General features: G+C 40.6%; 1 protein-coding gene across 1 annotated transcript; it reads left to right on the top strand.

Moving 5' to 3' along the window:
- The first annotated feature begins 642 nt into the window (after window positions 1-642).
- POU1F1 (POU class 1 homeobox 1) lies at window positions 643-10,845 on the top strand. The gene is made up of 7 exons (XM_023944641.2): window positions 643-784; window positions 3,501-3,650; window positions 4,557-4,670; window positions 5,628-5,873; window positions 7,405-7,569; window positions 8,129-8,189; window positions 10,552-10,845. Exons 1-7 carry the CDS (start codon window positions 643-645, stop codon window positions 10,763-10,765), a joined length of 1,092 nt encoding a protein of 363 aa, XP_023800409.2. The 3' UTR covers window positions 10,766-10,845.
- The last annotated feature ends 1,497 nt before the right edge of the window (window positions 10,846-12,342 follow it).

The following is a 12,342-nucleotide window of genomic DNA, read 5'->3' as shown; positions in this document are numbered from 1 at the left end:
GTTCAAAAACATCCTTCTGGCTACAGCTGCTTCATATTACACATCTCTGACTTATACTGCTACAGGTCAAGACAAATGATCACTGTGCAACTGCTGGGAATTAGCTTAATTCAGATTATTTTGCTATAGGTTCTTGACTATTGACTGTTTGAGCTCTCAGACAGGTTGCCTTCCAGACAATTGCCTGGATGAGATTTTGGAGGCAGGTGTTAACTGTGGAAACTTACTTAGTATTAAACTCACTTGTCTGTTGCCACCGACTTTGGAGACGATACTTTTATTTTTTTTTCTGGTCATTGTCCTCCACAAAAGACCTAATTTAAAATACCTGTCAAATCATGTCTCTGGTTTCCCTCTTCTTCCCTCCTTACCCCCCCATTAATTGGACACGTATTGTGTTTGTGTGGGAAGGAGGGAGGCTCTGTAGCAGGGTAGCAATAATGCTGGGAAAAGGACATTAAAATGGATAAAGGGATTTCCTAGTGGTATAAATACCTGCACACGACCTCTCTTGTGCTCTGGAGCTCTCCTCTGTGTGTATATCCAGGTAAAATCCTGGAATAGAGTTTGAGGTGCCATTAATCCTGCAGGATCTGCTCTGGTAGAACAGGGGACAGGCAGCTCTCTTGCCTCTTGGAGGGTATGAGCTGCCAAGCCTTTGCTTCCTCAGACACCTTTGTGCCCTTGAATTCTGACTCTTCTCACTCTCTGCCTCTGATAATGCATCACAGCGCTGCAGAGTGCCTGCAGGTCTCCAACCATGCCACCAATGTTGTGTCTACAGGTACTTTTTGAAAATACTCTTGCTCTCATTTGTAATTTTTGGGTGATAAACGAGTTCATCAAGTGCTCGGTATTTAAAGTGTTCAGTATCAGTGTTATGTATGATTGGGTCTATGCTAAAGTAGAAGCAATTTCACAAAACTCTGCATATGAGTGAATCAGGAAAATCACAAATGTTCGTGTTTTAGCTAAATACGTGGTTTTCTCTAAGTTTGTTATAAGATTAGACTCAAATATGCAGCCAATTTAGGTTCAAACACTGTCATTGTTGGTATAACCACTGTCATGTAAATTAATGAAAATTTGTTTATTATGCAGCCATAATTTAAAATATTATAAATTACCTTAAATAGGAAATATGTTTAAAAGACCTCAGGTGTAAATATAACTTGTTTTAAAGAAGGAAAAACATTGCTTTTCAAGGCATACTGCAAACTGAATCAAGCCTAAAGTTTAAGTGGGATGTTCAAAATGGGTAGTAGAAACCTTTTCAATATTTTTGAGTCTTGCATGTGTATGTAATACAATTAGATGCATTTAAATACTAGGACTACTTTATCACTGAATATCTGAGCCAGAGAGAGTTTTCTTGCAGCCTTAATTCTGCAGAGGTGGGATTCTGGAATACAGGACTTGTTGATAGAATACCTTCAGGAACAGAAAAAGAAATAGTTGATTTATTTGAAATTGCATTAACATTAGAATTTTATTTGGGGTCTTAACAAGAAACCAGATTTTTCCTAAAAATGAGCAGGTAATAAAGCATTTTAATGAAAAGAAAAAGCACGCAAGTAATGAAAACTGATTATCGGTAACAGAAAACAGGATCATCCTATACACTAAGCAAGAAGCTCAAAACATCCTAATTGAGCTGTGGGTTAGCAATAGTGGCAGGGAATAAGAGAATTTAAATTTTGTATGAGGTCATATTTATGTATCTGTATCACAGCAGTATTTTCTAGATTCATCTGACTTGTGATGGAAAGCACACGATGAGGGCTGGCCCAGAGCATCTGCTCGCCTGCTACAGGTTTAGGTTTTGGTGTTTGCTATCTGCCACCCAAGGATAAATGCCACTGCAGTCAGTGGAAATTTTGATTGCAGGGTCACATCCAGAAGATGATCCTGTGAAAAAACGACCCTGGGAAAGCAGAGACGGAGGGTGGTAACTATAATGAGTCAAGATTTACAAATTTCATACGTAGATTAAGGAATTGTACACATAAAAAGCGCCACTCTGCTGAGCACATGTGAGGAGAATTTGTGTACCATGTAATGCTGGAAGGATTTTGAATAACAACTTAATTTAAATGTCAAAAGTTTTAAAAATGGATGTAACAATTCTTTATCAAAAGAAAGGTGAAAATACTTCTGTTCAAATACTGTGTTGTGTCATTCAGCTGCTGCTCTGCAGCATCCTCAACACTTTAACCTCTATTATTTCATTTACATAGCATCATCCTCACTATTTAATTTTAAATCATTATTAGCAAGTCAAAAATTGTATTTTCATGCTGTGGCATGAAATCAGAAAAACCATTTCTGTGGGTGGCTTCTTCCCTCCTCACCAAATATCAATTAAAGCAAAACCAGCACACATGCATAAAAGTTATAGTATGTGGATTATGAAATAGTGGAAAAATGCAACCAGTAAGGACTCAGATCTTAACAGAAAAGTTAAATTGCTCCACATGCATTACAGTTATTAACACAATCTTTATTTTCACTGCATCTACATTAGTATAAGCATGTTTGTCTCAGTAGATTTTATATCTGTACAAGTGTATTTCAATAGGACGCTTTACTGTTATGATTACTGTTGCAAAACCCACAGATTCCAATCCTTAATTAAATAGACTGCTTTGAACAACAGGAATGTGTTCTTTAAAATGTGTTTTTACATATCTGGATGCTCATGAACATTAGTTTTTAATATTCTGTTTTATTTCAGTTTTTAGAGGGGGCAATACATGCATTTTTATTCCTACTTATACATGAGAAACAGTCATATTTCTATATTGCATTCAGCAAAAAATGGTCTCATCCTTCAGGCACTGGCTATTACTGAGCACAGACCTGAAATACCACAGTGAAAACACCAGAGATAAATTAACAGTGCGTTTGTTGGTGCTGGTGATGGAAAATGTTTATTTAGCCCTGACTTTTTAGAATAATCCAGAATTTACCATCTTGTTTCTCTACCACCTTGCCAAAGCACTCTGAAATGCTTTTTGTTGCTTGGCACTCAAGAAATCGTGATTTTTTTTTTTTGACACATCAAAGCAAAAGTCCCAAACTGCTGCCTTTGGAAGGCCTTCATTGACTGCAGGATTTGCTCGACAGTGGAGGCAATTTCCTGAGAGCACAGAACCAGTTTTTGTGTGAGATTGAATGAATCAGCCTGTGGAAGTTGTGTGAGGAGAGGAACAGGTCTCCTCCTTAGGAGCACAAAGCTTCCCCAGCTCAGCAGTTTGTGGAAACTGGCTTATGCCCACAGATTATAACAAAAGCAACTCATCAAGAGGCAGCATGACAATTCCTAGTCCTGCCTCAGAGGATGTCCCGCTATTTCTGGTGCCAGCTCTCCCTGACATGCCCCTGTTAACTTGGTGGCTGTGATCCTGTGTTAAATACCCACAGAAGAAGCTACAGCTGTGCAGAAGGCACTGCCTGCCTCGAGCTCAAAGGCTGTGTCTTGAATCTTGAGTTCTTACGAGTGCCATGTGTTTTCTCTTTGCTCCCGACTCGTGCGTGCTCGCGCGTTGGCTTTGCCGCGACGACGCCGGGACGCCCTTGGCCAGGCCTTCACTACTCCGTGCCCTCCTGCCACTATGGGAATCAGCCTTCCACCTACGGGGTGATGGCAGGTAAGAGGTTAACCCTCAGCTGGGTGAGCTCTCAGCACCTGGATTTTAGCCAGCTTTCCTTTAGAGGGACCAATCCAAGACAGCCCTTTAAAGAAGACGGGATTTGGGTTGAAGGTGCTAGAGAAAGGGTTAGGAAATTGGAGGCCAGTGCCCAGAGTTTCCCAAACCTCTGCATCTCTTGTGGAATCACTCTGTATTTTATGTCTCCCTACAAGGCTGGGAAAGTTCTGCTCTTTTTACTCCCATTTGGCCACTTCTCCTGGTAATTATCACTTTTTGAGGGACCAGAAGTGACATACCCAATGCACCTGTGTACGACCAGCACCAGAGCAGTATGATCAGCCCTGGCTGAAGCTATAAAATAAAATTATGGCATAATGAAGGGCTAAAGAGCTAAATTCAGCAGGCAGATCAGCCATGTCATCATGGATTTTTACACTCATGAATGCATCCTGCTCATTCTTCCCTGTCCCAGGCTCAGTAAGACTGAGGCACTTTTTTTCTGTGTAAGTTTAAGTAGCAGTCAATGAGATAATGACATGAACCAAATTAACTTAACTCCCAGGAAATAAATGGGACTTGGAAATAATCCAAAATCTCACTCAGAATTAATAATAATAAGAATTAAGGAAATACTAGAGTAAATCAGCATAGACTAATATATCTGCATAGGGACAGAGTATAAACTTCCATCATGGTGTGTAAATTTCCAAATGCTCCTATTTCATTGTGCATTTCTGTGTCTTTTGCAAACATTCCTGGCATTGTCCAGGTCCCTGGGGAAAGTTAATAAGCAACAATAAATTACATTGCTTAGAAAATAATTTTCTTTAATTACAAAATCAACACATTTTTATTCTTCTCCTTTATTTTCTTATTTTCATCTTCTTTTCTTTATTTTCTTAGGCATCAAGCCTGCAACTCCAGAGATGCTCTCAGCAAGTCTCTCCCAGACTCGCATCTTACAGACGTGCAGCATGCCCCACCCCAACGTGGTAAATGGTGTCAGCACCTTGCAAAGCAAGTCCCCCTCTTCTAAAGTATTTTTCATTGTTTTTTGAGAATTTTTTTTTGGTGGTTATCCTGTGTGAAGTGTATAAAATAATTTCATGGGGTTAGAACCTCCAACACTGATGGGAATAACTGGGGTGGTGAAGAAAAAACTAACCCTAATAAATGGAGGAAGCAGAGGGAGGTTAATGAAGTTCTGAGTTCCTCTATGCAGTTTTGTGTAGTTTAGAAAATTGGGAAGGATGACCTGAGAACCTGGAATTTACTGGCTGCTCCAGATACACTGAGGAGTGTTAATGTTTCTCCAGTAATTCCCCCCATGCCTCCCTCAGGTCAGAGACTTTTCAGCTCTATGTACAATATCTACGGGAAAACCAGCCTTCACTCATAACTGAATCACCTTGTTAAGTCTGACATTTCTGAACAAAAGGTAGTGAAAGTTAGTTCTGTTTTGTCCTTGAGCAATTTCTTTTTTGAAGGATCATTCCAAATGAGTTCTGGTTTCCTGTTTTTTTTTCCTTTGTGCTCTTACTTGTGTACTTTCCTGAAAGAAATTTTACGCTGCAGTTAAGCCAAGATAGTATCTTGTCGGAGCATCAAATGACATCTAGATGGAAATATTCTTTGTACCAGAAAACAGAGGCTGGCAAATTTTAAGTGACTCAAAACCACACAGATGCATCTATCTTGTTGTGCCACTTAATTCCAGCTTAGAGCATGGATTTTCATTTGTGCAAGTTTACACCATTTACCTCCTCTTTAAGTGCTTCACAGTTTACTAAGTAATAGGATGGCTGTGGCTGGTGAAAGGGGCTGGGACAAGAAAGAGAAGATATATCCTGGGAAATCCTGGATGCCTGTTGTATAATTAATATTACAGACATAGGTTCTGAGGTGGCCAGGGGAGGTTTGTGTGCGTGGCAGCAGAGAATGGCTGCAATGAGCTCTCTCTTTGGCCTTGCCCAGGTGGTCTGACCCCCTGCCTGTACAAGTTCCCCGAGCACGCGCTGAGTGCCAGCCCCTGTGCCCTGGGCCACGGCTTCGCGCCCGTGCCCCAGCCCCTGCTCACGGACGACGCCTCTGCCACCGACTTCAAGCAGGAGTTCCGCAGGAAAAGCAAGTCTGTGGAGGAGCCTGTGGACATGGACTCCCCCGAAATCAGGGAGCTGGAGAAATTTGCCAACGAGTTTAAGCTGCGGAGAATCAAGCTGGGTACGTGCTTTATGTCCATGGACAGAAGGCTGAAAGATTCCAGTGAAAGCCCAATTATTTCTGAGTGTTTTATGGTCTGGCCTCGGCCGTTGTCTGATCATAACTCTTAATCCTGCCTTGCCCTGCAAAACTTTCTCCATTCCTAGAAGGTTTAAATGGAATTATTGCACTTCAGCTTTTAGTTTGCAGAGAGGGACTTTAACCTTTCCTGCCCTTAAATTATTTGTGTTAAATGCAGAGAAAGTTTTTGCTGTTCAATAATTCACATTCAGTGTCAGGTGCAATATTTTGCACAGCTCCAAATTATCTGCAATTTAGGGCAGGACGTGCTCTAACTTCTCATACCCATCCCCTTCCCCATGGAGTGTTCACCTGATGGTGTGTGGTCATTTCAGTATACACTGAGGAACTTCCATGGGAAATCCTTCACACCAGTAGGAAGCTTCTCTTCCTGATTTATTTTTTTGTGCCACAACACAGCTGGGAAGCAATTGATATCTTTGTTTCTGTGAGATAACTGCTGAGGACAAAGGTGGGCTGGGCCCTGTCATTCTTGGCATTATCACTTAAAGCATTGCATCAGAATTATAGGGAATCCTTTTATTTTATAAATCTAAAAAAACTGTAAGGTTATTTGGTGTATGTGTGCGCTATCTCAATAGCTAGAAAGCCAGTATGTTCCATTTGCGGTCTGAACTGAAATAAAATAAATTAGGGTTTAAAAAACATTTGCAAACTGGCCAATTTTCCTGTATATCCTGTATCTGATGTCAGCCACAGCGATGGAAAGCGTTTTCTAGGCCAAACATAGTTAATCACTGCATCTTCATCCTGAATTTTGGAGGGACCAAAATTTCCTTTGGTGCAATCAAATGACATGGAGCCTGTAGAATGGGAGAAATTCAATATGTACAGGAAACATAATCTCAGTTTGAGCTTTACAAGACAAAACAGAGTTGTGGGCCTGAGAGACACAGGGTTAATGCAGTCAAAAAGGAAGTTAAAAGGTGCCTCATGGGACACTGAGTGCTTAAAGAGATCCCACCTTCTCCTGGCACCAAAGCAGAAAAGGAGGATGATGATCCAGTCCCCCAGCCACAGCAGATCCACATTCAGAGAAATGAACAGGAGGCTCTTGATGCAAAGTCAGAGACTGCATGGAAACTACAGCATGTCTCTGATGACTTCACCTTAGCTGTTGCAACAAATATCAGGAGACCAGCAGCACCGCTAGGGACTAATTGATTGCTCTTGTACCATCTACAGAAAGACATGGGGTGTCTGGATCCTTCTCAGATCCCTAATCCTGGAGTGTGAAACTCCACTAAATCAGTGTCACACTCCACAGAAAGCACCAGGAGACTGAGAAGGGCTCTGAGCTGAGCTCAGCTGGCCACAGAGACCTCTCAGGAAGCTCATCCCAAAGGTGCTGCAGCACACACTGTCCAAAAGAGCCAGTAGAGAAGGGCTGAGCATCTCAAGGAGAGTAACCCTCCTCCAAAGCTGCTTTTTCCTCTTTGTTTTTTGGCAGGTTATACACAAACCAACGTTGGAGAAGCGCTGGCTGCTGTGCACGGCTCTGAGTTCAGCCAGACGACGATTTGCCGGTTTGAGAACTTGCAGCTGAGCTTCAAGAACGCCTGCAAACTGAAATCCATCCTGTCCAAGTGGCTGGAGGAAGCTGAACAAGTGGGAGGTAGAGAACTGAAGTCCTCTAAGTATTGTTTTGCACTTCAAGCAGAATCCCATATAAATATTTTAGGGCTATTTATATGTCTTCTGCAAACTAAAGATTTTGTTTTGCTGGCTTTAAATGCAGAGGTGTGCTTGCATTAAAGTATAGTTATCTTTTTTTTGTAAGAGCATGGAGGGGAAAATTGAAATGCATGGAATGTACAGAATAGCAGAAACATCTCTTGGACTGCTGAAAGATTTTTTTTTTCTAGTTCCCTCCCAGCAAATCAGTTCCATTTAGCAGTGTACAAGGATTTTTCACAAGCAAAGGACTTTTGCTTCTAACAATTTCTGCCTATAACCATTTACACTTGGAGGTAAAACAATGACCAACCATCCCAACAACGGAAAGATCCTGTGTGTGATGCTCCTTTTATTCTGCACCACTCTTCTCTTGTGCTTTCTTCTTCCTTCAAAGGCAGTGACTATTTTTCTGGTAATGATTTTTCTTGTTTTCCAGTCCCTGTGGAATGTAACTGCCAGCTTTTGTTGATTGGCTTCTTCTTGTTTTTTTAATACAGCTTTGTACAATGAAAAAGTTGGAGTGAATGAACGGAAGAGGAAGCGCAGAACCACCATAAGGTAATGAATATTTAGGTCATTACAGGTTAGAAACTATTTTGGCTAAGATGATGCTTTTACTTCTGTCAAATTCTCTCAATGAATATCTACATCTTGTGCTTTGAAAAGTTTCAATAGTTAGAAACTCTGTAGTGAAAAAAAACCAGCATAACCCTCCAGACCCCAAATTCATTCCAAAGATACTATTTCTTCCCCATTTCTTCAACCACACACTTTCATATGTAAATATATTTTATTCTAATTCTGTCAAAATTTATTCCATCTATATAGTGAGTAAGGTATCAGAGCATCTTCATTTTAATTTTGGGAGATTCTACATTATTCCAAAATAAATTGCATAATTTTGGTGTAATAAATAAACATATAGATTTGGATACAATAAAAAAACCCAGATAAATTTGGCAGAGAACAGAGATCTAGGAAGTTTGAGAGAAAGCTTTTGTATGTCCTGCTGTCTCCCTGTCACTAAATTGTTTGAGGTTCCAAAGAAACACTTTAATAAATTAAAGGGAGAAAACAGAGTTGTTCTGGAAAGTTCCTTTTCTTGTTTCTCACAACTCTGGTGGCCAACATCTCAAGTGACCACTTCTCAAGTCTCAGTTCCATGTGGAAATTAAGTAGGCTGGCAAAATATACTATAAAAAAAATTATCAAAAAGGCAAAATGAGAGTGTGGAGTATTTCCTTCTCCTTTGGATATCCCAGATTCTAAATAAAGGTTCCTCTGAAGGGATGCTTCTCAATTAGGAGTGACTTTGGGACAGAAAATGCTTCATAGCTCACGTCAGCACCTCACAGGAGATGAAGCTTTACTCTTGAGAGGCCAATTTCTCCTCCCAGCTTCTCTACAGGCCAGTGAGGACTCAAGTGGCGGTGCCAAGACCTTCCCCATTTCATGGAGCATGGCCTGCAGGAGAGCTCAGAGCATCTCTGAGCCCCTGGCCAGAGGAGCCCACTAGAATTTGTTCCTCCAACACTGTGGGTTTTGCTTTTTAACACTGATTGATAAAACCACTCCTTATATAAAGCATTTTTACATCTAACCCCGCTGCAGTGGGATTCACAAACAGGACAGGTTGTCAAGAGCATGGATAATTGAGAAAAAATTGAGGACAAAATCCTGTGTAGTAAGAAAATATTAATTACCCCTTTGAAGGCATACAGCACCTCAGTTTAAAGACCTGAAACTAATCAGGGAGATGGGCTTTATCTGAACTCTGTAGCCTTTCTCTCAGCCACTCTTAATGAATATTTGAAGACAAACTAATGGTATAAGAAAAGTCCCATGAACAAAATTAAGTTAGACCACAGCAAAAGCCTCTAAATTTGAATTTGTGGAAAATATTAGACTTCATACATTACTCAAAACCTAAGAAGTTGTGAGTCAAAAGTAATGATGTTTTTATACTTCTGCATGTGCAGAACACCATGCTATTAATTAGCCAGTTTTGTTAAACATTAGCAAATATTGAAAAAACTGACCTGTAAATGAAAGACCAAGAGATGAAACAACTAGAACTTAAGCAGATACTGTATTTCTGTAGCAAATACCTGCACCTCACTTCCAGAATAATGCATGAAGTGCCCTCTCGTGTCCAAAGAAATTACAGCTACTGCTGAAGTTTCTGGATGCCTCCCGGTGGCACAAGCTTGTCACAATGTTTTTTGTAGAATATGTAACAGAAATTGGAAGCAAATTCTATCAGAAAATAAGGAAAAAAATAACAGTATTAAATTATTCTGTTTAGTGAACCACTCTGGTCAGCTGCTGACACTGAGGAACAGATGAGGGCAGACATTTGGAAAATGCGGTGATAGCTAAAACAGCTGGCAATAATCTCTGTGATTTCTAGGAATGCTCTAGTGCTGTCTCTATAATTTGTGAGATACAAAACACAGTGTTTCCCAAATCTAAGTGATGGAGCTCTTCCTCTCTGTAAACCCAAATAATTTGATACAACCAGGTAACACTACTGATGTGCATTTGCTGGGGCAGATGAGTGGTCAGGCTTGTTCCAAACCCTGTCACCCCACTTACAGCTAGTTAGTAGCTGTGTCTCCTAGATAATGCCAAGAAGCACACAAATATCTTATAATTAACATCGAAATTGCACTGAACTTGATGCCATTTTTGCCTTTTAATCACCCCATGCTGAAATTCTGTATGATGTCACACCGCTCTTGTCAACAGAGAACTAACAGAGTATTTTTAGTGCTTTGGGTTTCCTTTACATAGAGAAAGATGAAACAAACCAAGTCACTGCCTTCAGTGCTGTTTGATCTTTCTCTTGAACTAGTGGTGAAAGCCTGAATGTTTTAATGTTAAAAAGTTTTTAAAGGTGAAATTTTACTCCTGTATCCAGCATCGCTGCCAAAGAAGCCCTAGAGAGGCACTTTGGAGAACAAAGCAAGCCCTCTTCTCAGGAAATTATGAGGATGGCTGAGGGGCTCAATCTTGAGAAAGAGGTCGTGAGAGTTTGGTTTTGCAACAGAAGACAAAGGGAAAAAAGAGTGAAGACCAGTTTACACCAGAATGCCTTCAGTTCTATTATCAAGGAGCACCATGAATGCCGGTGAAGCTTTTCCACGTACAGGTGTGGATTTCTGTTTTGCTTCTTGTAAATACTGTAAATACTGTGTTGTTAAAAAACAATAAATAAAGAGAAAAAATCAGTAAACCACTCACTCCTCCTTCAAGCTACCAGCTTCAGATGTAGTGTTTGTGGAAGACTCAATTTTAATGTAAAAGGTTGGAAACTAAATCCTGTAGTGTCTGTTTAAAGAGCTGGAGGTCTCTGCAAGGAACCCATCACACATTGTTCGACTGGGAACGCTTCCCAAATTTCACAGGCAGCTGCAGCTTCCCTGTGCTGTGCCTTTCCTGCCTCTGTGGTACCAGTTAATGACTAAATGTACGTGTGTTGTACGTTCAGAAAGGTTGCAAAGCTTGGTGTCAGCAGCTGTAGGAAGGATTTTGCTGTCATTAAGGCACTGTGAGCTCACCAGGACAGAGCTGCTCCTACCTCGGTGCTCTGTCCCAGCCCAACATTTGACTGCCTTGAACTGGTGTCAAATAGAAGTGGCTTGGATAATGGGTGCTGTCAAAGGTAATTCTTGCTAATTTGTTATGTGCCTCAAAGTTTGGTTTGGGTAGGCTTAGCTATAAAAGCAGGGATACCATTTATCTGACCTAAAGACCTTGTGGCCTGAGGGGAAGAAAAATAATTATCAGGGGTTTTATTACATTGGTCTTTCTCTGTGTTGTACTTTCTTCTGATTAAAACCATGTGTGGACATACTTACACCAGAGATGGTGTGTTAAGCTAAAAAGTATATGAAAGAAGAATTTATTGCACTGCACATTCCCTCTCTATTATACCCCACTAATTGAAAATAATCCCTTATTTGTCATCCTCTAGCCTAGAGACAATTGAGGGGGTAGGGTACCAATGCCAGAGCTCCACCCATCAGGCAGGCACTGAGAAAACTGAATTAATGACTGTAGTACTCACCAGGGATAGATTATCCAGCCATCTCATCAGCCCTGCTCATTGTTATGGGAATTAGTCCATTACCATATAAGTATTTTGACTGTTTTCCCAGGACTGAAATTAAGTGAGTACACGCAAGTAGCACTGGCCAGATACATTTTATTTTTCCATAAAACAAACCTGATGATTTAGAAAATGTCTCTATAATAGGCCCACAGAAAGCCAAAGGAGTTTAATGTTCACGACCACTTAGGAGCAGCATGTACAAGTTAAGTGCTCACTCTCTGGTGTACATTAAATTATCTCTGATACTTATTACAGCGACCGTAAGTGTATTCAGCAATGGAGATCAGGCTCCTGGATTTCTAAAAAAACCCACCTTTTTATGGATGAATGCAGCACTCAAAGCCCTTAACTGAGAAGATAACTTCAATTTAATTACTCAAAGGGAGAAACTGTGGCCATGTACTCCCTTCAGGCTGCTCTCATCACTAGCACAGCTGACCCACTACAGCAGAGACCAAGGTACATACTTTTATCCACAAGTTATCAGCAAGTCATGAGCTTTACAAAAAAAGTTCAGCTGAGAGGATCAGCACTCAGCAAAGGTGGTGGCATGCATTGGTGAACCTTTCATGTGATGTGGTCAAATGTTATGTATGT

This window comes from Cyanistes caeruleus, chromosome 3 (genome assembly GCF_971803275.1).
Source record: "Cyanistes caeruleus chromosome 3, bCyaCae1.hap1.1, whole genome shotgun sequence".
In the NCBI taxonomy this organism is placed as follows: domain Eukaryota; kingdom Metazoa; phylum Chordata; class Aves; order Passeriformes; family Paridae; genus Cyanistes; species Cyanistes caeruleus.
This window is presented reverse-complemented; position numbering and strand designations above follow the sequence as displayed.

What these genes read in the sequence shown, in the direction of transcription:
- POU1F1 (XM_023944641.2), top strand. Translation starts at nt 643, where the DNA reads ATGAGCTGCCAAGCCTTTGCTTCCTCAGACACCTTTGTGCCCTTGAAT. An exon ending in TGGTGTCAGCACCTTGCAAA is followed by an intron (nt 4,671 to 5,627) that starts GCAAGTCCCCCT and finishes GGCCTTGCCCAG; the next exon opens with GTGGTCTGACCCCCTGCCTG. An exon ending in AAGCGCAGAACCACCATAAG is followed by an intron (nt 8,190 to 10,551) that starts GTAATGAATATT and finishes TCCTGTATCCAG; the next exon opens with CATCGCTGCCAAAGAAGCCC.